The following is a 24888-nucleotide window of genomic DNA, read 5'->3' on the forward strand; positions in this document are numbered from 1 at the left end:
CTTTTTTTTTTCTTTTTTGTAGCTCAAAAAAGCCAGTGGTTAAGTGGTTTCTTTGACAAGGGATCATTCCTAGAGATCATGCAGCCTTGGGCACAAACAGTTGTGGTTGGTAGAGCTAGGTAAGTACCCACAGGCTTTTTAGACCTTTGTAGAAATCTAGCTTTTACTGATGCTTTGTGTTTCTGCTGCCACATTCTGTCACAACTGGTGAGTGGATGTATGTGGATAATAAATTTATCATCTCAGCAGAACACATCTCTGCTACGTGAATTGAACATGGGCTGATAATTCCTTCTGTCTGTCCCAGGGTGCTTGATAACTTTCGCCTTCTATAATGCTGGGTGGAAAGAGCATATGTGGGTGGGCAACAGGGGATTCCTAGGGACAAACTTTTCTGCTGTACGTGGTAATACAGAGGGTTCGCATTGTTGTGGCTCTGACATAATTTAGAGTATTTGGTGGACTGTATTGCTTCACAATCACATTTGACTTGCAAAAAAAAAAAAAAAAAAAAAGGTCCAGCTAACACTGAAGTAGACTGGAAGAAACTGCAGATTGCTGGATACTTACATTTTTTTTTTTCAAGTGGGAAATGGAAGTTTCTATTAAATTTTATCACCCGCTCTGAAAAGAGAGTAACTCAGCTGTGATCCCAGCATAGAATAACTTGCAACTTTTTCCAAACGAGCACTTGCCAAGACTTTTCTCAGTCTAGCTTACGTTGCAGAGACAAGTGGCCCTGGGGACTTGCGTCTGGTGCTCACCTTCCTCTCTGGGACAATCACTTTCCCTTATCTTTGTGGCAAGTGGCACCTGCTCAAGATTCTAAAACATACCGTGTTAGCTTGAGATTTAGATCCCAGTCTTGAAAATAACTCCAGCCTTTGTAGCTCTTTCAGTATAGTAGGTCCCTGCACTTTCGTGCTGCCAAGAAGGAAAAGCCATCAGATGGCAAATCTTGCAGAACGGCTGGCTCCTTCTGGCTCAACTGCTGATTTGCTGTTTGACCTTGAGGAAATCCTGTAATGTTTCCATGCCTCAGTTTTTCCATCAAGAAACTGTGTATAAAACCTACCTCTCAGATTTAATCGGATGTTTGTAAGGTTCTTTGATGATCCTGCTTTAAGTTTAGCCAACATCCCAAACAAAATCAATTATTTAGCAAAGCCAGACAGTCTTTGTTCAGGAATATACCTGGCTTGACTTTTAGTTTCTTTTCATCTGACACATTTTGAGCTGCTTTGGACTCAGTCTCCTACACACGTGTATATGTAATACAAGTGGAGCTGACTTCTTTCAAAAGCAGTGGCATTTTGAAAAAATAAATATGAATGTATTCTTCTGGGATTGTTACTGTAAGTGCTGCCAAAACTCATCTTTTGTATGTATGTTTGGAATATGTGTGCTGTTGGCTGTAAATTGTCTTTTATTATTCCAGGGCAACTTGTCCAGGGACACACTATAAAACAAGATGTAGCATCTTCATGTGCTAGCCTGATGAAATTTATATGAAGTATAATGGAAAACAGAAGTTGTTTTGAGCTGTTTTCAAGTTCAATAAATAACTGTAATACTTGGATAAAGATGTTCTTTATTAGGTCACATGGGCCCTAATATAGACGTTATAAGTTACCGATTTGAGACGGCTTCTGCAATTACGAGTTTCCAGCCAGACTCTTAATCATTGTGAATAGGAATATTTTCAAACCCCCTAGTGCACATCGGCCTTGTCACTTTTGGTGCCTGGGGTGCTTGTCATCCAACTTGAGATGGCTGAGTAGAGAGGGGTCGTCTGTGCTGGGACTCCCTTTCGTGCAACATCAGGAAGCCATTGCAAGCAGCTGTTGCCATAAGCGGCTGCCTTTTGTTTTAGGAAGTTTAGACTGAATGGAGAGTGAGGCTGAATTTCCTTGACACGTGTTATCCTGCCTCCTTGTGCTCATATACCAGACCCCTTTATCCTCCGTAATGACCCAGCAGCTGTGGGGGTTAATAGATAAAACACTAACCTTCCATCTGCCCATCACCATTGCTCACTTTTGGGGGATCCCTGTATAGTGTGCAGGGCAATTGGGGTGGCTGGGTCATGCAGTCTTCTGTAAAACATGTGGTATATAGGGATTTTGATCAACTGGTAGTGGGTGGAAGGATCATTGGGGTTGTAAATAGGCGGCTCAGAAGGCTTGGGTCTTCAAGGTTATATTTCCTGATGAAGACAGTTACAGTTTCAGTTTCATGGAGGGGAGGGATAGCTCTGTGGTTTGAGCTTTGGCCTGCTAAACCCAGGGTTGTGAGTTCAATCATTGAGGGGACCATTTAGGGAACTGGAGTTTTTAAAAAAAAAAAAAAAGGGAGTCTGGGAATTTGCCCTGCTTTGAGCAGGGGGTTGGACTAGATGATCTCCTGAGGTCCCTTCCAACCCTGATATTCTATTCTATGAAAATCTGTGCAGTGGCATGCTAGGAGAGATGCAGCCATGTGCAAGTGCATAACTGTCCCATACCTAGTGCAAAATGCTAGGCTTCAGTTTGTTCTGCGCTGGTTTGTTGGGAGTATTAGTTTTATAAATAGATCTTATTCTGAGAGCTGTAAATCCAGCTCTGAAATGATCCAGCCACATGCGTGAACTCTTCCCTCCATTCATTTGCATTGTTTGTCTCTTGTTTTTATTTTCAAGTGTTTTGATGCCAGATTAGAAAAAAATGACTAGTTGTACAATGATAAAATATATGGGTTTTGATTTGTTTCATCTGGTTTCAGACTGGGAGGAATACCTGTAGGAGTAGTTGCCGTAGAAACCCGAACAGTGGAGTTAAGTATCCCTGCTGATCCTGCAAACCTGGACTCTGAGGCCAAGGTAGGTTTTGCTGTTGAACATATGCTGGGGTTTGGTTAAAGTCATTCTCTGTAGATGCCTCTTTGAAAAGTTTCTTTGTATTTATTGGAAGATTGGCCCGCAAGACAAGAAACTGATCAGCCTTTGGCTGTATGCTAATATGCTGTTCTCAGAGCTGGTGAATAGGCTGTCTTGCTGGCTGGCTCTGTTCGTACAGAGAGAGAGCCTTGGATATACCGAATATACGGGCATGGCTTATCTCTGTGGAGGCTAGCCCTGCTCTCTTTTGAAAGAGAGGAAGGATCTTATGGCTAAAGGACAAGTCTTAGAATCAGGAAATCTGGAAGCCAAAATCATAATCCTCTCCTGCTGCTCGGACCACCTTGCCCCCGTTTGTGAAATTCTTGCTCTTTATGTTCATGTCCCTTGTCTCTGCCTTCCCGGCTCTTGGCCTGCTTATGTCTCTACTCCTGCTTCCTCTCTCCTTAGTGCTCTTTTTGTCTCCTTATTGCACTGAAGTCAGTGGAGCTCTCTGTGGGTGCAGAGATCTGCTCACGTGAAGTCAGTTGCAGGATCAGCATCTTGTTTTGTAAACTCCTAGAGTCAGTACCCTTCTTTGTGCATCATTCTTCCAGTGCCCCCGCGGCCCTGTAATATTTATAACAGGTTGTTACGCTGGTCAGCACTGGTTTCAGATCGGAGCTCTTGCTGTAAGTCTCACGTTAACAAAACATTCAAATCATACCATTTCCCCCCATCAACAGATAATCCAACAGGCTGGTCAGGTGTGGTTCCCGGACTCTGCCTTTAAGACTGCTCAGGCTATCAAAGACTTCAACCGGGAGGGACTCCCTCTGATGGTCTTTGCCAACTGGAGAGGCTTTTCTGGTGGAATGAAAGGTGATTATCAACCCATTGATATATTTTCATGTGCTGAGGATGACTGTCGGTTTGGTTCTTGATATCAGGAGAAACAAACTGTTCTGTTCTTATGGGGACACAGACCTAAAGGTTGTGTGATGTGCTTTGACAGTGTCAGCGACTTCCCTTTAGGATTACAGGGTTTTTCCCCCCTCTTCTAGTTGACCTTTGTTATAGTGGAGAGCACCTGCCTTCTCCTGGCATAGCACACACAGACTTGTCTGCTTCATCCTCTCTGGCTGCAGGCTGGGTCCAGTCTCTCTCTTGATATGGACAAGAGCTGACTGCAGGAATATTGAAGCATTTATGACTTGCCCTACAGAATTGCTATGAACGGGGGTAACCGTAGGCTTTCTAACCTGTATGATACTTGGACCAATTGATACTACGAATACATCTGAGTTCAGAGGTCCTGCTTACATCAAGGTTGTCCCCTGCCCCTGTTTTGATGCTGTTCTGATTTGTATTGCATTTCAGTTCATTACCGGATGGAAGTTTGGAAATGCACCAGGTTTCAGCCAGGTTATAGAACACAATTATGATTCTGCCCCACAAAATGGAACCATATGTAATGGAGTCAGGGGACATGGTTGGAATGTTTGTTAGTTAAATATGAAACCATAGCAAAGCCAACACCAGGGTATAATTATCCCAAATACATGAAACTCCATGGATTTGCCTGGGAGAAAATCAAGGTGTCTGACACCCAAACCTCTTGGTTCTAAAATAATTGAGAAATTTAGCCCCTTTTACTAACCTTAAAGAGAGCTTCCATCACTTTTGCTGTGTGGTCACCAGAACTCTGCAGTTTCCATGCATAGTCTTTGCTGGTAGCTGACCCTTTAAACTAGGAGATAAAATCAGCTGCAGCCCATTTTAGAACTGCATTGTTCAGGCTTTGCACCACTGTCTCCTCTGGCTGGCAAGGCTTCTTTTGAACATTCTTTGCTTAGGAGGTGGCAGTTCCTTCCGGTGTTCTTTATAAGTGGATCTTGAAGGTGCATTGCTGTGGTTTCTAGGCTCATAGGCCTTGTCTACACTGGGTCTGACTCGTAGGCTTTGTCTGCACTTGATTTTTTACACCAATATAGCTGCATTTTTGCAAGCCTCTGGTGTAGACAATCCGTGTCCAGGTTATCCATGACTTGTGCTGACACTTTATCTCAGTGTGAAACCCCAGTGTAGACAAGCCTAAGGGTGACAACTCCACTTTATCAAAAAAAATTAATTTTATAAAAACAAACCCTCAGCACCGACAGAAAAATGTCCCCTCTGTTCTTTTAAATTGCATTGAAAACATGGGTTTTACAGCAAGGACAAATTTCAATCAGGTGTTTGCAACCAAATGCTATAGCACTGAGAACTTGGAAGTGCCATCACTGATTTTCATTGTCTAGGGTAAGCGATGCACAGACTGTGAGGGAGTCATACATAGGTAAAGAAACACTTGCTTATAATATATGGCTTTCAGGCTGGCCATGTCTCCAATAATAGAGTTTTTTACATTTAACTCCCTGTACCCATTACTGAAGATTTACCCTTTTAGATTCCTTATATCTTGGTTACTAGGCTGGAATATTTGTGTAATAGTTAAAACAACAAATCCAGTTACTACAGGGGGGTGCATCCCCAGTAGTGATGCTCTGCACAGCCAGGCCAATAATCTAGCTGTGCCTGCTCTCAGGCCTGGGAGAGGAAAGGAATGTCTTACCTGGCAGTATCTTCTTTGACTGACAACAGAGTGGGATTCTTAGGGCTTCATTTGTTCCTATCTAATCATTTGTAGGCAGCTGGAGGGTAACAGGAATAACCTGGGTGTGCAGTGCTTGGAATGTAAGTTCTTCTTCGAGTGCTTTTTCATGTCCATTCCAATTAGGTGTGTGCGTGCGTCACGTGCACGACAGCCGGAAATTTTTCCCATAGCAGCATCCGTCGGGTTGACCTGGGTGCCCCCTAGAGTCGCACCTTCATGGTGCTCAATATAGAGCCCTGTCAACCTGCCAGTCCCTCAGTTCCTTCTTACCACCAGTGACGGTGGCTGGAACATCCCATAGCCCTTGCTTTAGCATGCGCCTTTTCTCTTATTTGTCGTTAATAGTTGGTGGTGTTGTAGTTAGTTATTTAAAGTTTGTTGGGGATTCTCCCCCCGATCCCCGGATCCGTGGTTTGCCACAGTCCCTGGGGTTGAAAAGGTGGAGGTCTGCCCTAAGTGCATGCCAAAAAGTGACCCCCACACTCCATGTTTAAGGTGCCTAGGTGAGGGTCACCAAAAGGACTGTTGTAGAATTTTCCACAAGTTCCACTCCAGAACTTTGAAAGAGAGGGAACCGCGGCTCAAAGTTCTGCTCATGGAGGCAGCTGTTCACCCCCATTCAGACCTGGGACCCAGCATCACCTCCTCAGTGTGGAGCGCCCCAGCACTGTCATCCAGGGAATCAGTGCCAAGAAGGGACTCTTCCTGAGACTCTCGACACCGTCATGGCTCCTCCTGCGTCCACTCAGCGGCTAGGCACCGGTCTCGATCACCAGTGCCTCAGAAGAAAAAGAAGTCAGGGAGGGATTGTTCTCCCCTGGTTAAATCTAAGGAGCTGGCGACTGAGATACCCCAGTTGGGCCACTGCTCCATGTCACCTGTGAGGTCCATGTTGACTCCTGCCCCCGAAGGTGGGTGAATCCAGCCCCACCCTGCTTGCCGGACCTCAGGAGTCAGCAGCTGAAGCTCTCGTAGACCCCGGAGGCGTTTAATGCGGCTCAGGACTTGTTGCACCTCACGGCGCTGTTCTCACCTCCAAGGAGGGACGCACTGCCAGTGTTGACAGCACCGGTCTGCCCTGCAGTACAGTCAAGAGAGAAACCGGCTATGCTGTCCCAGTGCTCGCCTTCTCCACAGAGCCCTCTGACACCAGTCGTTTGGGAACAAGAGCCCAGTCCCCAAGCTCTTGGTGCCCCACAGTGCAGCTCGTCTGTGGTCTTCCTCCTCTGAGACCTCGGAGTCAGAGTCCAACTCCTATCGTCCCGGCACCACCAGGAGCAGGAGGTCCAGGTCACAGCAGGAGAGGCAAGCTTACCTGGCACTGTGGCCCGTGCAGTGGGAGAATCCAGCACACTGGCCATTCTGGACACCCTGGGCCTCTCGACAGAACCAGGGACAGAGCGAAGGGTCACACTCGGCCTTGGCTACTTTCGTTCTGCCTTCCTCGCCTCAGGGACCTGCAGCCCAGGAGATCTTTCAGGCACTGCAGCCAGCTATTGAGGCACCACCACCGCATACATTGATGCCGTTGGCTGCGGCACCAGCATTGGCACAGATGACTACAACTGCGCTGACATTGGCACCGACATTAACATCGGTGCGTGCATCGGCAGCAACACCTGCAGCCCCAGCATGGTGTCCTCCGTCCAGGCATCTATGGGCATGGCATCGTCCTAGTCAGCCCCAGCCTGGGATCCCCAGGAGTCACGGAAACCTGTGGGTGCCAAGGGGAGGGAACAACCACCCTTTTTGGGGGTGGCTTCCTCCTCCTCGCCAGATGAAGCACTGGCGGGCACCACTATAGCCCCAGCTCTGGAGGACAAGGTGTTCCAGCAGTTACTGCTGTGAGTTGCCCAGGGCCTGCACATTCAGGCAGAGGAGGTAATAGAAGACGCGGATCCCATGCTGGACATCCTAGCGCCCTCTGGACCCGCATGCATTGTCCTCCCTCTCATCAAAAGTATAAGTGCCATGACCAAAATGTTATGGCAGAGCGCAGCCTCGTTGCCCCCCACAGCCAAGCACAATGAAAAGCGCTACTTTGTGCCATTGAAGGGTTATGAGCACCCACCGCCTGATTCCCTGGTCGTGGACACTGCTAACCAGCGCGAGTGGCAGGGTTACCAGGGACCTTCTCCTAAGAACAGGGAAGCGAAAAGACTCGACCTTTTCTGTAGAAAGGTCTATTCTATGGACGGGTTCCAGCTCCTCATTTAAATCAGCAGGCCATTGTTAGCAGGCACTGCTGTAATACATGTGGAGCAATGGCAAAATTTGCAAAGCTGCTGCCACAAGACTCCTGTGCCGAGTTCTCGGCCTTGGTTGAGGAAGGCAAGCTCATCTCATGAGCTTCCCGGCAGGCGGCGCTACACAGAGCTATTGCGATCTCCAGGGTGATGGCTACAGGCATGGCCATGAGAAAGGGCTCTTGGCTCCAAGTTTCAGGTCTGCTATACAAGGTCCAGCAGACCATTCAGGACTTCCCCTTTTGAAGGTGTGACTCTGTTTTCCGAAAAGACAGATAAAAGGCTTCATAGCCTAAAAGACTCAAAAGCCACCCTCCAATTCTGGGCCCCCATACGCCTGCCACACAGCAGAAACATTTCGGACTACAATTTCCTCCGCAGTTCTACCAACAATAGAACCAACAGGGCAGTTCCCAGAGGAGGAATAAGAGTGGCAGGAAAAGGCTGAACCCATCCTCAGGCCAGGGATCTGACCAATCCAAACCACCTCCCTGCCCCAAATTGACCTTTTGAAGATTCGGTCGAGGACAGTGCACCAGAACAAGAATTGGATCTACCCTGCCTTGCCTTCCCATACAGACTATCCCCTTTCTACTGTGCATGGTCTCGTATCACTTTGGACCACCCAGTGCCCCGCACAGTAGAGAGGGGATACTCCATCCAATTCTGTGCCCTTCCACCCCCACTTCCCTGTCCTCCTTCAGGGACTCCTCTCACAAGCGACTCCTTATACAGGAGGTGCACTCACTCCTTTCACTAGGGGGCAATGGAAGAGGTTTCTCAGGAGCAGAAGGCAAAGGTTTCTATTCCTGATATTTCCTAATACCAAAAGCCAAATGCGGGCTCAGGCCCATCCGAGACCTGCGAGAACTCAACAACTTCATGAAGAAGCTCAAGTTCCGCATGGTCTCTTTGGCCTCCATCATCCGTTCATTGCATCCAGGAGACTGGTACACCATCCTGGACTTGAAGGGCACGTACTTTCACATAGCTATAACTTGGCCCACAGAAAATACCTCAGGATTGTGGTGAACAACAGCCACTCTCAGTTACAGTCCTCTCATTCGGCCTGTCAGCGACTCCTCAAGTGTCTACCAAGTGCACGGCAATTGTGTTACTGTACTTAGGCAATTGGCTCATCAAGGGCCGCTCCAGAGCTCAAGTGGAGGAACGGGTCAGCTTCATCAGAGAGATGTTCGACAGTCTGGGCCGCCTTCTGAACGAGGGGAAATCTATGTCTCCAGTTCAGCAGATAGAATTTATATGGTGATGCTGGACTCGACCCAGGCCAGGGCATACCTCCCGGAGGTGAGGTTCCAAGCCCTTGGCAACATCTTTCAAGGTCTCGGGCAGTTCCCCACCACTACAGCAAGAAACTGCCTGAAACTTCTAGGACAAATGGCAGCCAGTATCTGTGTGGTGCAGCATGTCAGACTCAGACTTCAGCCTCTTCAGTCGTGGCTAGCTTCGGTGTATTGGCCATCACGGGACAATTTGAACAGGGCTGTAACCCTGCCCTGCCAGGTTCTTGACTCCCTCCTGTGGTGGCTCGACCCACAGGTAGTATGTGCAGGGGCCCCCTTCTCTAGTCCTCAGCTGTCTCTCTCCCTAGTGACGGACACATCAGCTATGGGCTGGGGAGCACATCTGGGGGACCTCAGGAATCAAGGCCTCTTGTCTCAGGCAGAGCTCACTCTCCACATCTATGTCAGAGAGCTGAGAGTGGTGCACCTGGCATGCCAGACTTTCTATACCCATTTATCAGGGAAATGTCCATCAGTGATGACAGACAATACCATGGCGATGTTCTGTATCAACAAACAGTGATACATGCTCCTCTTCTCTGTGCCAGGAAGCCCTCATGTTGTGGGACTTCTGCATAGAGTGTTCAATACACCTGCAATCATCGTACTTCCTGGGGTACAGAATGAGTTGGCGGACTATCTCAGCAGGTCATTCCACGGTCACGAGTGGTCCTTATGCCCGGATGTTGCAAACGCCTCCATCTTCCATCGGTAGGAATTTCCCCAGATAGACAAGGTTCTCCTCAAGATACAGAGGGAACAGGCTTCAGTGATGATATAGCTCCAGTCTGGCCCTGCCAGCACTGGTACGCATCACTCCTGCAAATGTCCATGGAAGCCCCAGTCACTTTGCTGCTCTTCTCGGATTTATTGATACAGGATCACGGTCATTGCCAGCACCCGAACCTCGAGCCACTACACCTCAATGGCATGGAAGCGCCATGGCTGAATCTACTGGAGCTTTCCTGTTCAGACCTGGTAAGACAAGTCCTCCTTGGAGTAGAAAGCCCTCCACCAGGGTTACCTACCTAGCCAAGTGGAAGACATTCTCAATCTGATCAACACAACACAGTTTGTCACCCACTCTCGCCTCTATACCATTGGGCTACCTTCTCCACCTTAAGCAGCAGGGGCTGTCCATGTCATCAGTAAGGGTTAACTTGGCTGCTATCTCTGCTTTCCATCCAGGTGCTGAGAACCGGTCGGTTTTTTGCCAACCCTGTAGTTACCCGTTTCCTCAAGGGGCTCGACAGGCTATACCCGCATGTCCGACAGCTGGTCCCAGCCTGGGACCTCAATCTGGTCCTTTCCAGGTTGACAGGGCTGCCCTTTGAACCACTGGTGGTATGCTCCATGCTCTATCTCTCTTATAAGGTGGTGTTTCTGGTGGTGGTAACCTCAGCCAGGAGGGTGTCTGAGCTGAAGGCCCTAACATCAGAGCCTCCCTACACTGTGTTCTGTAAGGACAAGATTCAGCTCAGACCGCACCCAACTTTCCTCCCGAAGGTGGTTTCCCAATTCCACTTCAACCAGGACATTTTCCTCTCAGTGTTCTATCCTAAATCACATTCAAGTCGGAGGGAGCAGAGGCTGCACTCATTGGATATTCGCAGAGCACGAGCCTTCTATGTCGAGAGAACGAAGCCGTTCCAGAAGTCTACTCAACTCTTTGTAGCTGTGGCAGTCAGTCTCCTCCCAAAGAATGTCGTCATGGATCACGTCCTGTATCCGGGAGTGCTACAGCTTGGCTGGAGTGCCTGCTCCTCTTTGCATGGCACACTCCACCGGAGCGCAGACTTCCTCCGGGGTATTCTGGTGCGGGTTCCCACCCAGGAAATCTGCAGAGTGGTGACATGGTCCTCCATACGCACATTCACCGCACATTATTCAGTCACTCGGCAGGCCAGAGACGATACGGCCTTTGGTAGAGCAGTACTCCAATCAATAGTCAACTGCGGCCTCGCCTCCAGAATTTAGGCTTGGAAATCACCTAATTGGAATGGATATGAACAACACATCTCGAAGAACAACAGTTACGAGAAGGTGAGGAACCCTTGTTTCTGTTGAGCTTAAACAACACTGCATTATTTGTATGCATACCCTCTTAAAAAGTGTTAGGAATTGCCCAGATCAGCAGCACTGAAAATGGGTAATTGGATTTTAACAGCAGCTTAGTTGCTAACGGAATTTACAGCTTCTAACCTGGACCAATTAAACCCTAGTCTTGGGACACTCCTACTGCTTGGAAAGATCCTCACAGCTTTGGTATGGGGCTGGTTTAGCCAACAGTGTTAACATTTTTTTTTCAAAATGTATCGGCATATGCTGCCGTGTGAGTAACAGTCATTGATAATTTCATATTGTATTATTGTCGTATCAAGGGTTGTTTCCAAATTGACTCTCCAGGCAATGGTGTCAGGTCGTGTGGATTGAACAATATAAAGCTGCTCCGTTAATATTCCATCTGTTGGAATTTTGGGCCAGATATTACTATTTTAAATTTTGTGAAGCGCCAGGAAAGTGCTATAAACTTTAAATAAACGAACACCGAGAATAAAAGTTACAGTGCCTGCTAGTCTCTTTAGCATGACAGGAAGAGAACACCATTTGGTTTGCAGAATACTCCGAGAATGAGGATATCTTCCAGAGAGGAAACCTAGTCACTGCTCACAACGCAAGATGATGGGCCTCAATAGATCTGAGTTCTAGTCCCATCTCTGCCACTTTGCTATGCACCCTTGACATCTGTGTATCTCAGTTTCTCTACTATTGCTGTGAGATTTAATTATTTAATGCTTGTAAAGTGTGCTGAGATCCTCTCATAGAAGAAGCTATAGAATGTAGTCTGACTGAGTTGTTGCTGTTGTGTCCGCTTCCCATGCTCTTTGAGGACTTGCCCTTTGTTAGTCAAGTCCCTTGAAAACTGAATTTTGCTTTGGAATCAGAACTGCAGGGCAGGGCTGTGGAGCCATATAGCAAAAGTGCCAATATTTGTATTTGCATATCACTTAATATTACTACGAATAAGTTTGGAGGAGGCAAGAACAGCACAGGAGGAGAGGGTGAAGAATAGAGCCATTTTGATTTACATACGGGTCAGGATGTTTTCTCCATATTATCTCATGTAAAAGGACCTGGTAGAAAGTCTCAGCCTCTCTTGTCAGTTTCGACATCCCTTGGGGAGTTGTTTGCAGTTTTGGTTTCAGTGCTAGCTGGGGATTATGCAGGGAGGGAAAATAAACAATTATGCCACCCCTCAGTGCACACAAACACACTGCCAGGAGCCGACTGCACTGTGGGTAAAATGACTCCAAAATTGTGTGTAATGAGTAGGAAAAGATTAGAGACAGCTCTTGCTATGCTGAAAATTGACATTAGTTTGGGGGGGAGGGGGAACCTCTTTACTAGTCAGCCTAGGAGGTCTAATTCAAGCAGTAAAATAAATAAATAAAGGCATATCACGGTGGTATTGGTGGTTTCCCCAACGAGCTCTATCTGGCCGGAAGGCTATTCAGCATAATGCAAAATTAAATTATAAAAACTGGCTTGAATATTTAGATGGAGGAGCCATTTGGAAGCAGTTTATTTAGACGAACCGGCAATGACCCACAACAGTGAGACATCAAGCGTGAAATTTACTAGAAATTAGCACCAGGGTCTCAGACTCAGCATGAATAGTTTGATAGGATGCAAATCCCAGTGATATTAAACTGCATCACTGCTGGTGCTACAGGGTCACTCTCGGTTGGTTTTTCATGTTACACTTATTATTTTTTCCTGGGACCAGTTATAAATAACAATAAAAAAAAAATCTTATTGCAAACTTCAACCAGAATGAAAAGGCCGTTTTAAATCTCTGATTACCTGGATGTTGAAATACAGCACTGCCTATATTTAATGGGTTTATGAGGTACATTATGTGTATGTAGCTGATGTATGCTTGGTGTTTACCTTAAGGTCCTATCTGGTATTCCAGCCAAACTGATGAGATCTGTTCCAGCTTCGAGGGAGTAGGGCATACTGCCCGTCATTACAGGAACAAAAAAAGCTGTCTGCAGCCTTTCTAGCATGCTTGATGCATCTGGCTGCCAATATTTACCCATACAGTGTAATAACAGTTTCTGGCAGATTTTATATCTATATACAGTAGATGCAGACGCACACTGCAGGTAAACACCTAGATATTGAATGTGAAAGTGTATGTTACATGGACAGACTATCATGCTGCATAACAAACAGCACTGCTCTTCTGAAAGGTTTGTAAGCATTTCCAATCGACGCTCTGCTTTTCAAGTGTTTGTGATTCCCAGGTCTGAATTCATATTGGAGTGAAATCTGGCCAGGAAGTTCCATTCATGTTAATTTTTTCCTCAGTTTGCTGGGGTCTTCTTTATTTATGTTCAAATGTACAAAAAGGCAATTTAAAAAGACAAACTGAGGAATTCCAGCTTTAATTGTCTTTTCTCATATACTCAGCATAAATATCTGTATTTCTGAACACAGTTGTGCAACCATTTAGTTCTTAAAGGTGGCTAGTCTCTTGCTCTTTGCCATGATAACTTTTTAAACCATATTCAGTATGTTAAGTTACAGTAATAACTGTTTTTAAAATCTTTGCCTTGCCAAGGCAGTAGGACCGCCCAAACAATGAAAACACAGGACTGTGGGCACCATTAAAATATGGCACCATTTACCATCTGCAATAGTTAAATTCAGTGCGGTATGTCCCATTCTAACAATACAGAATGCTGCAGTAAAGGTATTTATCGCAGTGTGGTAAATGTTTTGTACTTTCATACTCAAATACACTATTAATATAATACAAGGAGCATGTGTTTTCTAGTGGCTAGACCAGGGGACTAGGAATCAGTATTCCTGGATATTCTCCACTGCATTTTGAATGACCTTCAGCAATTCTTTTATTTCACTTTCACCATCAGTGAAATAGATATTATGACAATACTTGTTTCACTATGATGTTGTTTTGATTAGCTAAGTATGTTTGCAAAGGGCTTTAGGATGAAAGGTGCTATAGAAGTGCAAAGCTTTCTTATTGTTAAATATATAAAAGAGTCTGGGTAACTGTTTTTTGTAACCACAGAAATTATGCCTCAGTTTCCCCTGCTGTGAATTGGCTCTATAGTATAGAAACTTGTACAAGGCATCACAGTGATTTATATTATAGTACTGGAGGACCAGCTCATGCACTCCTTACTCGAGCATAGCTTTTATAAAGGGAAATCATACCTCACCAATCTATTAAAATTATTTGAGGGAGTCAACAAAGCACGTGGATAAGGGTGATCTAGTCAATATAGTGTACCTGGATTTTCAGAAAGCCTTTGACAAGGTCCCTCACCAAAGTCTCTTAAGGAAACTAAGTAGCCCTGGGATCAGAGGAAGGGTCCTTGCATGATCAGTAATTGGATGAAAGATAGAAAACAACGGGTAAGAAAAAATGGTCAGTTTTCACAATGGAGAGATGTGAACAGCGGCATCCCCCAAGGAGCTGTGCTGGGACCAGTGCTGTTCACCATAATCATAAATGATGTGGAAAAAGGAGGTGAACAGTGGCAAAGTTTGCAGACGATACAAAATGAATTCAAGATAGTTATGTTCAAAGACGACTGTGGGCGGTTACAGAGGGATCTCACAAAACTGGGTGACTGGGCAATAAAAATGGCAGATGAAATTCAACGTTTATAAGTACAAAGTAGTGCATATTGGAAAAAATAATCCCTACTCTACATACACAGTGATGGGGTCTAGATTTATATGCGATTCGTTGGGGAAGAGTCAACACAGCTTTTTTTAAAGGGGAGCACGAATGTGACATTCCAGCAAACAGAATGATGTGATGTGTCAGTTTCTTCCATTCCTTACCATAAACAGTCTTGACAAACATTTGAAATATTCCAGTGTACGTGAAAGAACCATGGCGGCCCCCTTCCCATCTGATCAGGTACAAAGAAGCCATGAAGCTGACATAAGTGGAACGTTCAGGGTATTCTTTAGATCATTGTTAAAAACAATTGTCATTTAAAACAAAACAGGTAGCAGTTAGGGCCAGATCATGCATCCTTCATAGACCCCAAACTCCCAGTACTTCACTGGAAGTTTGGCTGCACAAGGGCATCAAGCTGATTGAATCAGAGGGAGTTCTGTATGCTTCGTGCTGGATCCATTGACTTCAGCGGGAATTTTGCATGCCCAAGGATTGCATCAGTTTATCTCAGTGAGAGTTTTGGGTGTGCAGGAGATGGGTCTTTGTTGTAAGCAATATCAGGTTAAGGCTGCCAGGCAGTTGCAGGGAAGTGAGTGCTCTTGCGTTTCATATGCTTAATGCATGGGCCCAAAAAGGGAGAGACAGAGAAGGAACATTTGTTCTGAAGGCTATGCCTCTGAGTAGTTTAAAGGCCTGATCCTGCTCCCATTCAGAGCAGCAAAACTCCCACTGACCTCAGTGAGGCAAGTTCAGTCAAGCCCTAAATGAGACCTTTCACATAGTCTCTCCTCAGTGCGCATACAGCGCTCTCTTTCCCTCTGTCTCCCCAATCCAAACAAGTGGCACTTGTCTCCCCCCACACTTGTCCAAGTAAAATATATACTCTTGGCAGGGTGAAAAATGAATTGCTAATTACACAATCATTTTATTATGTAGCACCAGTAAAAAATGTCTAATGAAGAATTAATTCAGTTAAAATAATTTGAATCAAGCAATTATTTTCTTAACACTAGAATTAGCTGAAAGTACTTCAAGTGGTTTATTACTAGCACTACATAATAAAGTAATTGTATAATTAGTAATAAATTTGTCACTCTTTTTGAGGCCGCTTTTCTTTTCTCGGGACAAATGAAGAGTTTGGAGTTTTGTTCCCCATCTCCAGTATTTAGCATTTATAGATATTCACATGTATATCAGCAGGAAATAGATGAGTCTTTTCTTCAGCATTGTTTGGACTGACTTAAAGGATTTTAAACTATTTGTCTAGGGTGTTCAGAGAATGAACTCTATAAAGAAGCATTCTTTGCACGTGCAGCGTGCTTTAGTACATATGCGGGTGTTTATGAGAGGACCCCAGAGGCCCAGTGGTGAAGGTGCTAGTCTGGTACTTGTGAGTCCTTGGGTTCAATTCCTTGCTGTCCCCCAAGCTTCCTGGGTGACCTTAGGCAAGTCACTCATTGTTTCTCTGCCTCAGTTCCCCTTTGTAAAATGGTGCTTCTCTACCTCACAAGGTTCTTATGAGGATAAATACATCAAAAGGTGGTGAGGTGATTCAGATGCAGTGGTAATGGGGCTTATATAAGTACCTAAGGTGGATGGATATATATAGCCTTTTATATGACTATTACAAAAGGCTAGTATGATTTTGGCATGTAAAGGCATTGTGTCATGGAGCAGAGAGGAAAACGCCCTTGTTTCACTGCTCTAGTGCAAACACATCTGAAATACTAGTTATTTTGGGGTATCATGACACTGCAGAGTTATTGACCAATTGGAAGGAGTTCAGAGAAGAGCAACAAAAATGATCAAAGGACTTGAAGGGACTGTATTAGCAGGAAAATATTTGAAAGAGATGAGTATTTGTTGGTTACCTAAGCAACGACTGAGGAGTCTACAAATATTTAAAGGATTCACGCACCAAGAAGGGGCAGAGCTTATGCAGTATGATGCAGGGAGTAGCGGTCTGAAACTAACAAAGGGAAAACGCATGCTGAATACCATGCAAAAATTCCTGACAAGATTATCTATTAGGCTGTTGAATGGTCTCCCTAAGGAAGTGGGGGAAATCTACAAGTTTGGGACTTCCAAATCAAAGCTTTACAAAGCACTGGAAAATGTACTCCTTTGACAAAGAGAAGGACTGGATGATCCTAGTAGGTATTTTCCATCTCTAACACATTTGAGTCAGCGATTCTATATATAATGGAGTATGTAACAATGTATGCACTTGAGGCTGCTTAATTGTTCCATGATAAACTCTTATGTCATATTTTTTTACTTTCTTTTAAATCACCTTTGGGGCTGACAGTTTCCGTGCATTGACTCTGCGTGGTGGTGCAATTATTATTGTTAAGTTTCAGCAAAATCCCTTCCGCTGTTCTTGATTGAAGGAAAGGATGAAAATAGTTTTCACACCAGAGAAAAAGAATGAACTGCACTCGTTATGGTGACATGCAAAGTATTTATAGCCCTTTGTGCTGCACCACACACGTGCTCACTCGCTAGATTTTATGTGAGTAAAAGTATATGAAAACTTTTCAAACTTGGGGACCTACAGTTAGGCACCTAAGTTTGTATTTAGGCATCTGTCTGGTCTGAATTGCTGAGCACTCAGAAATACCCATTGACTTCTTCAGTAGGATACCCTGGGGGTGGATCCTTTTGTGGGGCTCATTATGAGACTTGAGTATGTCAAGCAGGTGGCCTGGAATAAGGGTCTATGAACTCATTTGGATGCAATAGGAATGAAGCAAATCTCAAGCTCCAGACTGGAGCTGCTGAACCTGGAAGCAGAAGTGCTCTTATAACATGAGAATGTCTATGCTCCTGGTTCTTTGCCAGGGACAGGGAAGAGGTTTGGATGGCTCCAAAAAATTGCCCTGTTGCAAATACTCCAGGCCAATTTTACAAACCTAATGGCTTCCCTTAAAGTCCAGGTAATGCCTAGAAGTGCTTGTAGGGTGGTGCTGAGGGGAGCTGCTTAGGAATCCAGCAGTGGAAATGCTGAGTGTGTTTCTTTTTTTATTTTATTTTATTTGCCTAAGATTGAGGAGGATAAAGCACTTAAACTACTGTGTCCTTTTCCCAGACATGTATGACCAGGTGCTGAAGTTTGGTGCCTACATTGTGGATGGCCTAAGAGAATATAGACAGCCAGTGCTTGTGTACATCCCGCCCCAGGCTGAGCTGAGAGGAGGATCCTGGGTCGTGATTGATCCCACCATTAATCCCCGACACATGGAGATGTACGCAGACCGAGATAGCAGGTAAAGGAACCCACTTAGCTTGACTCCTTTCTGTATATTGTACTGCTCCAGGACAAGAATACCAGATTAAGTAAGCCATTGCTTTGTTGTAAGGCAGGTCTTGTGTGCTTGTCTTATGTTCTTATGTACATAAAGGAGGGGGGTTGGTTTGCCTTCTGGCTGCACCAAAGAAGGGACTGTTGTCTAGTGGTTAGTGCAAGAGACTGGAAGTAAGGACTCTTGGGTTCTCTTCTTGACTCAGCCATTGACTCCCTCACCTTGGTCAAGTCCCTTACCTTTACCTGCCTCCAGGGGATTGGGTGGGACCTCATTAGTTAATGTTTGTAAAGCATTTTGGCAGAAAGGCTTCAACTTACCATCTGATTTTTGCACCCCCAGATTTTTCACTTTGAAATAACTGGGTACATTTTGGCAAGCATAAATAAGAGCTGCTGTGTTTTGAAATACTTAGATCTCTGAACAGGCAATGGTGTAGCTATCACTCACAGGTCTATAAAATGCAACATGCATAAATGTACCCATGGTATTTTGTATTCCTGGGTGTAAAATGATGAGCAATTGGAAGTGAATTTTTAAAAACAAGCCCTTCAACCTCTGAAGGAAAAAAAAAAAAAGATACTGGCTGGTTTGGAGGGGTATAACAATCCTGCCTACCAGTGACTAATATAAACAGGATAAGCTATGAGGGCATAGTGCTATGCTCTTATCAAAGGAGTTTTACTTGGAGCAGGCAAGGGAAGGAGGACAGAGGTGAGGTTATGTTACAGAAAGGAACAGCAAAGCAGTTCAAACACTTGAGAGATCCTGACCATGTTAGATTTCTGTTTTTAATCTATTTGATCCGGTCAGCCATGTGATCTGAAAATAGTCCGGCAGATGGGAAAATAGACTAACATCTGAAGATGAAAACAACATTATTATTCTGATGTGACCCTTGTTACACAATTCCCCAGATGCATTTCTCTGGGTTCCACTCTCAAAAGTGGGGGCAGTTGCAATTTACCTTGCAACTTTCCTCCTCCTTTTTAGTATGCATGCAACCAGTCCGGTTACCCGTTGTATTAGAGAGCATTGCTCTTTCTGCTTATTCACCGGCGAAGTCATTCCCCTCACATCAAATAACCAGCTTGCCCCCAGGTGCATCGTGTACAGGAGTAGGAGATGTGGCACCATTTTAATTCAGTCCCAAAAGTTAATTAGCTTTGGCTGACTCGGGATGTGTTCCTTGGAAGAAGCACCTTCCTTTTTGGTTAGAGCAGTTACCATAGTTGAGATGGCTAATTTAGGACACACTTAAGGGGCTCTGTTGAACACTCCCATGTACTTCCTTTGCCCTCAGTGGTGACGCATTGGCCTCCATGAAGAATTGCCAAGTGGCCTATTTCTCCTGCTGTGTAAGAACAAATGGAATGGTCACACAGGGGAAACCACTGTCACTTGGCCACATGCGTCTCCTCTGTATCTAGAGTTAGAAGAATTCCTTTTTCTGTACTTTGTATCTCGGAACTTAGGAGGGGGTTATTGCCGTATCTATCTTTTCCCTCCTTAAAATGTGAAAGGTCAGGATGCTCGGGACAATGAGACCTCTTGTTAGTGCAGGCAAGGATTGTGCCAACACCCCTTCAGCGTGTTTGTTACGAAAAGACAAGGCAGAGACCTCTTGGTAGATGGTACCTTGGCCCCAGTTGGGATCCCTCGGAGACCTCCAGGTAGATGTTGTGTTGGCTCCAGTTCGGATCCTCAAACTCATTTTGTTCTGCGACCATTCCATTCCACTCAGGCAATTCTGAAAATGAGGCATTTAGATGGTCTTGTAGTCTAGGACTGGGAGCAAGAAGTTTGGGTCTGTTTCTGACAATGCCACAGACTCTCTCTGTGACCTTGGACAAGTCACTTAACCTATCTCTGCTTCAATTTTCATCTCTGTAACAGGCCTCACAGATGTCACGAGAACTAATTGTTTGTAAAGGGCCTTGAGATCCCAGGATGGAAGATCTATAGAGTACAAAGTGTTTGGATCATCATCATTAGGATTTAATCCCTGTGCACACGTTAACCTACCACACCTGTTAGTGCCTCTCTGAGAATCCCACTTAAAAGGACATATCCAACAACAATGGCCCTTTATCATCACTCTGTTTTACAGGAGCAGTTCTGCCCTTCATTCACTTCCACCCAACGTAACCTGACATTGAAAAGATTCTCACAGACCTCTGCAAGCCAGAACCTCTGAGTTTTTTGTACCACTTAGCTCATAACCCTGCAGCATGTGGAATCGATTGCAGCAATTTCTAGGAGAGTGTATTTCCAATAGTGTGTTCCCAGCTGTATCTTGCACTGACAGCTGTGCACGCTGAGAACACATTCCGAGTAATTACATGCAAAGGTGCATATGCCCCTTCAGTGGCTATATCCTGTGGTGCCAGTACAAGTGTGTACTTGCCGCTTCTGCAGCTTTGCTGGACATGAGAATTGAGGACTTTTGCATAACAGTGTAGCTTAGTGACCTGTTGTTGGACTGCAAAAGCTTGTTGTGTAAATACAGTCTGTGATCATATCCAGGCTGAAGCTCTGCTGTACAATCAGAATGATGCATCTCCCCCAACCATCACTCCTTGGAGCCTCTCCACTGACCTTTCTTTTATCTTCTCTCACTCTTTTGCACTTGAAAGTAAAATAGCTTCTGTCTTCATTGTCAAACATAGATTCCAAATCATGTGTCTTTGACCTGGGAAGCAGGTAGCTTCTGTAATGAGAATTATTTTTTTTTGTCAAGACATTTTCAAAAAACTCACCTACAAGAGCTTTTGGAGCCTAAGTTGAAAGGAGCTACAGGAATTCCAAATGTTATTTATTAGTACCAAATTGCATCAAATACACCTCTACCTCGATACAATGCTGTCCTCGGGAGCCAAAAAGTCTTACGGAATGAAATCGCATTATGTCGAACTTGCTTTGATCCATCGGAGTGCGCAGCCCTGCCCCCGGAGCACTGCTTTACCGCGTTATATCCAAATTCGTGTTATATCAGGTCGCGTTGTATCGAGGTAGTTCTAGATTGATATGTTTCTATAAGGCCTTATGCACATCCTATACATGTTCTGTTTGGGGTTAGGTAAATAGTAGCTAAAAGGCTTTTTCTCTTTTTCTAAATACTTTCTAGACAACAAATTGTGCTGATCCATTTTGTGTTTTTCCTTATCTGATGATCTGAAAGTGCCTTTCCTTTCTCTTTTCTCATCACTGATCAGAGGAGGCGTTCTGGAGCCGGAAGGGACAGTAGAAATCAAATTCCGCAGGAAAGATTTGGTGAAAACAATGAGACGGGTGGACCCAATCTACAGTCGTCTGGCAGAGCGACTAGGTATGTCTGGAATGTATTGTTGGCATATCAGTGATCCAATCAGCTAATATCTAATGAGCATGTTTATGGACCTTAAAAAGGGGGCACTGAGTTATTTTATCAAATTCATGATAATTTTTATTTACAATCATCCAGTTGGGGAGGAAAACCAGATGAGACAAGTTGTGTGTGTTTGCATAGAATGATATTTTTTATTTACATCTACAACATTTAGTGTGGGTGTATGGTATCTTTTAAAACCAATTAACATAAGAATGGCCCTACTGGATCAGAGCAAGGGTCCATCTAGCCCAGTAACCTCTCTTCCGACAGTGGCCAGTGCCAGGAGCCCCAGAGGGAATGAACAGAACAAATAATCATCAAGTTATCCATCCCCTGTTACTCATTCCCAGCTTCTGGCAAACAGAGGCTAGGGACACCATTCCTGCCCATCCTGGCTAATAGTCATTGATGAGCCTATCTTTCATGAATTTATCTAGTTCTTTTTTGAACCCTGTTATGGTCTTGGCCTTCACAGCATCCTCTGGCAAGGAGTTCCACAAGTTCACTGTGCATTGTGTGAAGAAATACTTCCTTTTGTTTGTTTTGAACCTGCTGCCTATTCGTTTCATTTGGTGACCCTAGTTCTTGTGTTATGAGAAGTAGTAAACAACATTTCCTTATCTATTTTCTCTACACCAGTCATGATTTTTCTTTTAAAGAATTGATGCGTTTTATAACAAACAACGATGAAGGTATCCTGACGCTGGGGTTAATTCTCTAAGTATGCTCAGCTCACTCAAAACTTAATGGACCAGATCCTCAGCTGGTGTAAAATTGGTGTCACTGAGGATCCAGTCCAGTATATTTGTGACTTCTGGATTAAACCTAGTGTCATGGCTTGTTTTTAACTCCAGTAATTATAGCTACCTACACATGTCCCCTCTGCAGTTGCAACTGGATAAAGTATTATTCACCTCCTAACTTCAAATGTTGTTGTATTACTTTGCTGAGCTGTGACCACTGTGATTTCAATATGTAGGTATATTATTAAAGTACCTTTCATTTCAAATGATCCCAAAGCACATTACAAACCCAATAAACAAAAATACAGATTATTCAGCAGTATCAATTTAGTATCAGATACATCCTCTCTCAGGGGAGTGGGCTCTTTAAATGGTCTTTCTCATCTCTTATTTCTACAGTATGCTCTTCAAAAGCTGCTCTTCTTGTCCAGAATTAACTATATTTTAGTAGTAGAGGACGTGTTCCCAGTGCATGTGGTTTGTATGTCTGTTTAAATTTATAAAGCCCTTTGGGGTCCTTCAGTATGAAAGGTGCCATGTGAATGTATGATAAATTGTTGCTATTGCTGCTGCTGTTATATTATATTATTTTTTTTTAAATTTATAACAAAACAACTATTTATATACCACAGCCACTCTGATATGTCTTTGGAAGAGAATAATAATTGAACAGCGACACTGTCAAGGTTAAAAAAAAATAAATCTTTACTATTGTTACAAATGACATTCTAAAACTTTGTTTAAAAATGAAAAATTTTTAAATCTCATTTAATTTTTTCTCACTGTGCTGTTTATTTCCTGCATTTCTTTCTGCCGAGAAAGCAGATTAGCAACTTCCATTTGGAATGTTTGTTCAAATAAACTGGCTCCGTAGGATTGAAATGCACATTTCTAATGTTCTTAGGTTTGGTAAAAGCTTATTTTCACCAGCTCTGAATTTTGGGCTACATTTGACTTGACAGTGTCCCTTTTTAGAGACAAATAGATAACCCAGACTCCAACAGATCTTGGGAACTTAGCACAGAGTCCAAATATATGCATACTTGAAATGCTTTATGCTGCTCAGTTAAAAGGCTGCAGCTTAATTCCTAACCCAGTCAGTCAAGGCAGGATTCATAGCTACACTACCTGGAGGTGATTTTTCTGGACCTACTTGTGCTTGGTGGAAGAACTGCCTCTCCGGTATGAAAGTCTCTAGAGTTGAGGAGAAGGGGAAATCAGATGTGTAGTTAGAAAAGAGTATACACTGAATAGTCAGCACTTGTGCATGCAGATAAATGGCCCTGCTACAGGAGCACCATTTTGAGGATATTTACCACAGCAGCACTAGAAAAGGTCCTGCTCCTCTCAAATTAACAATAAGCGCCCCCACAGAAGATGGTGTCTTCCCTGACACTGGCAAATTAGTCCAGTCTCAATCGTGTGTAGACACTGGCCTCGAACAAAGAGGACTGTTTGGTTTTTAATCTCATAGCAGCAGGGAAAAGTAGCAAATGTCATTTTTGTTTGTTGCCCTTATGAATTTACTGTTGTGTGGCCCGTAGCCAATGTTGGTTACATTGAATTCAAGCACTTGAATCCCTTCCATTCCATCAGATGTGATTAGAAAACAACCCTAAATCAGGCTGGCTTTGACCCCTGCACCATCCTCTTTTTGATAAGAGAGAAAAGGGCAAACATTTTTCTACAGGAGTCTCTCTAAAATCCAATGCCAGACTGCATGGGGGTGTTTTGGTTCATTTTTTTCCCCCTTTCTCTAAACAGGATAATTACTCCATACACTTTAATTAAAATGACTGCAACACAAGAGCAAGTCACTTACAACTGTACATACAGAGAGCCCTAAAAGCTTCAGTCACTGATAAGCATCTCACTTAGATGGCTCTTAATTGCTCCCAGCATCAGGCTATCATTGCTGTTGTTTTGCTACTAATTCTGTACAATGGCAGGAAAGCCAAGATTGCAGGACACAGCGAATTGCATAATTTTTTTTGCTGGTTTTCTTTCTGGCCAATTTAAAATTTGTCAAAGTCGGTCTTCTTCTGGATCACTGCCCTTTGATATTTCGCGCACTCCATTTGCCACAAACAAGCCGCGGGGCCGCAGTTCATGCTGACTCCAGCAGAAGCAGAGAAAGCTCCATTTATCTTACACTGCCTGCTGAATTCTTACTCATTAACTGGGGGTTCACTGCCTCTCTTTAACCCCTGAATGACTGTCATCATTTCTATGGAGCTGCTGAGTACCGGGGAAGAGGGAGATCTTCATATATGTGTGCGCCTCGTGCAGACGGGTGGGTAAATAGTACAGCGACATTTGTGCTTTCATTCAAGGAACCTTCAGACATTCGATTTTGACTTGCATTTGTGGGGGGTGGGATCAGGGAAGGATGACAGGTATTGAATAATTTGACATAAGTCTGCTCGTTATCAATTTTTTAGCACTATCTCCAAAATCTTCATTAGTTTCATGTTTTATTAAAATAGCATTCAGTGTAACGTTCTCATATGTAACAGCATGTACTGCAGAGCAACACGGCAGGAGATGAGGAATCTCGGTCTTGACTCTAGAATGGCTGTGTTCTCTAGAAAGCAGGAGTAGCCATAGAGAGCTATGAATACACAGGAGTATACAGACAGTGTAAGCAGCAAGCCTACTGGCCACACTTCAGAAGGATATAGGCCTTCT

The 24888-nt window shown here is 44.2% G+C and overlaps 1 protein-coding gene across 6 annotated transcripts in view; it reads left to right on the forward strand.

Annotated features, from left to right (window-relative positions):
• Positions 1-24888, forward strand: part of ACACA (acetyl-CoA carboxylase alpha) — a 189134-nt gene that overhangs the window by 139976 nt on the left and 24270 nt on the right. For all 6 annotated transcript variants that reach the window (XM_050929370.1, XM_050929366.1, XM_050929364.1 and 3 more), the window contains 5 exons: positions 23-119; positions 2761-2857; positions 3601-3736; positions 17874-18051; positions 21303-21415. In XM_050929370.1, coding sequence (XP_050785327.1) covers positions 23-119; positions 2761-2857; positions 3601-3736; positions 17874-18051; positions 21303-21415 — 621 coding nt within the window. The remainder of the gene's footprint in view (positions 1-22; positions 120-2760; positions 2858-3600; positions 3737-17873; positions 18052-21302; positions 21416-24888) is intronic.

This window comes from Gopherus flavomarginatus, chromosome 19, assembly GCF_025201925.1.
Source record: "Gopherus flavomarginatus isolate rGopFla2 chromosome 19, rGopFla2.mat.asm, whole genome shotgun sequence".
In the NCBI taxonomy this organism is placed as follows: Eukaryota; Metazoa; Chordata; order Testudines; family Testudinidae; genus Gopherus; species Gopherus flavomarginatus.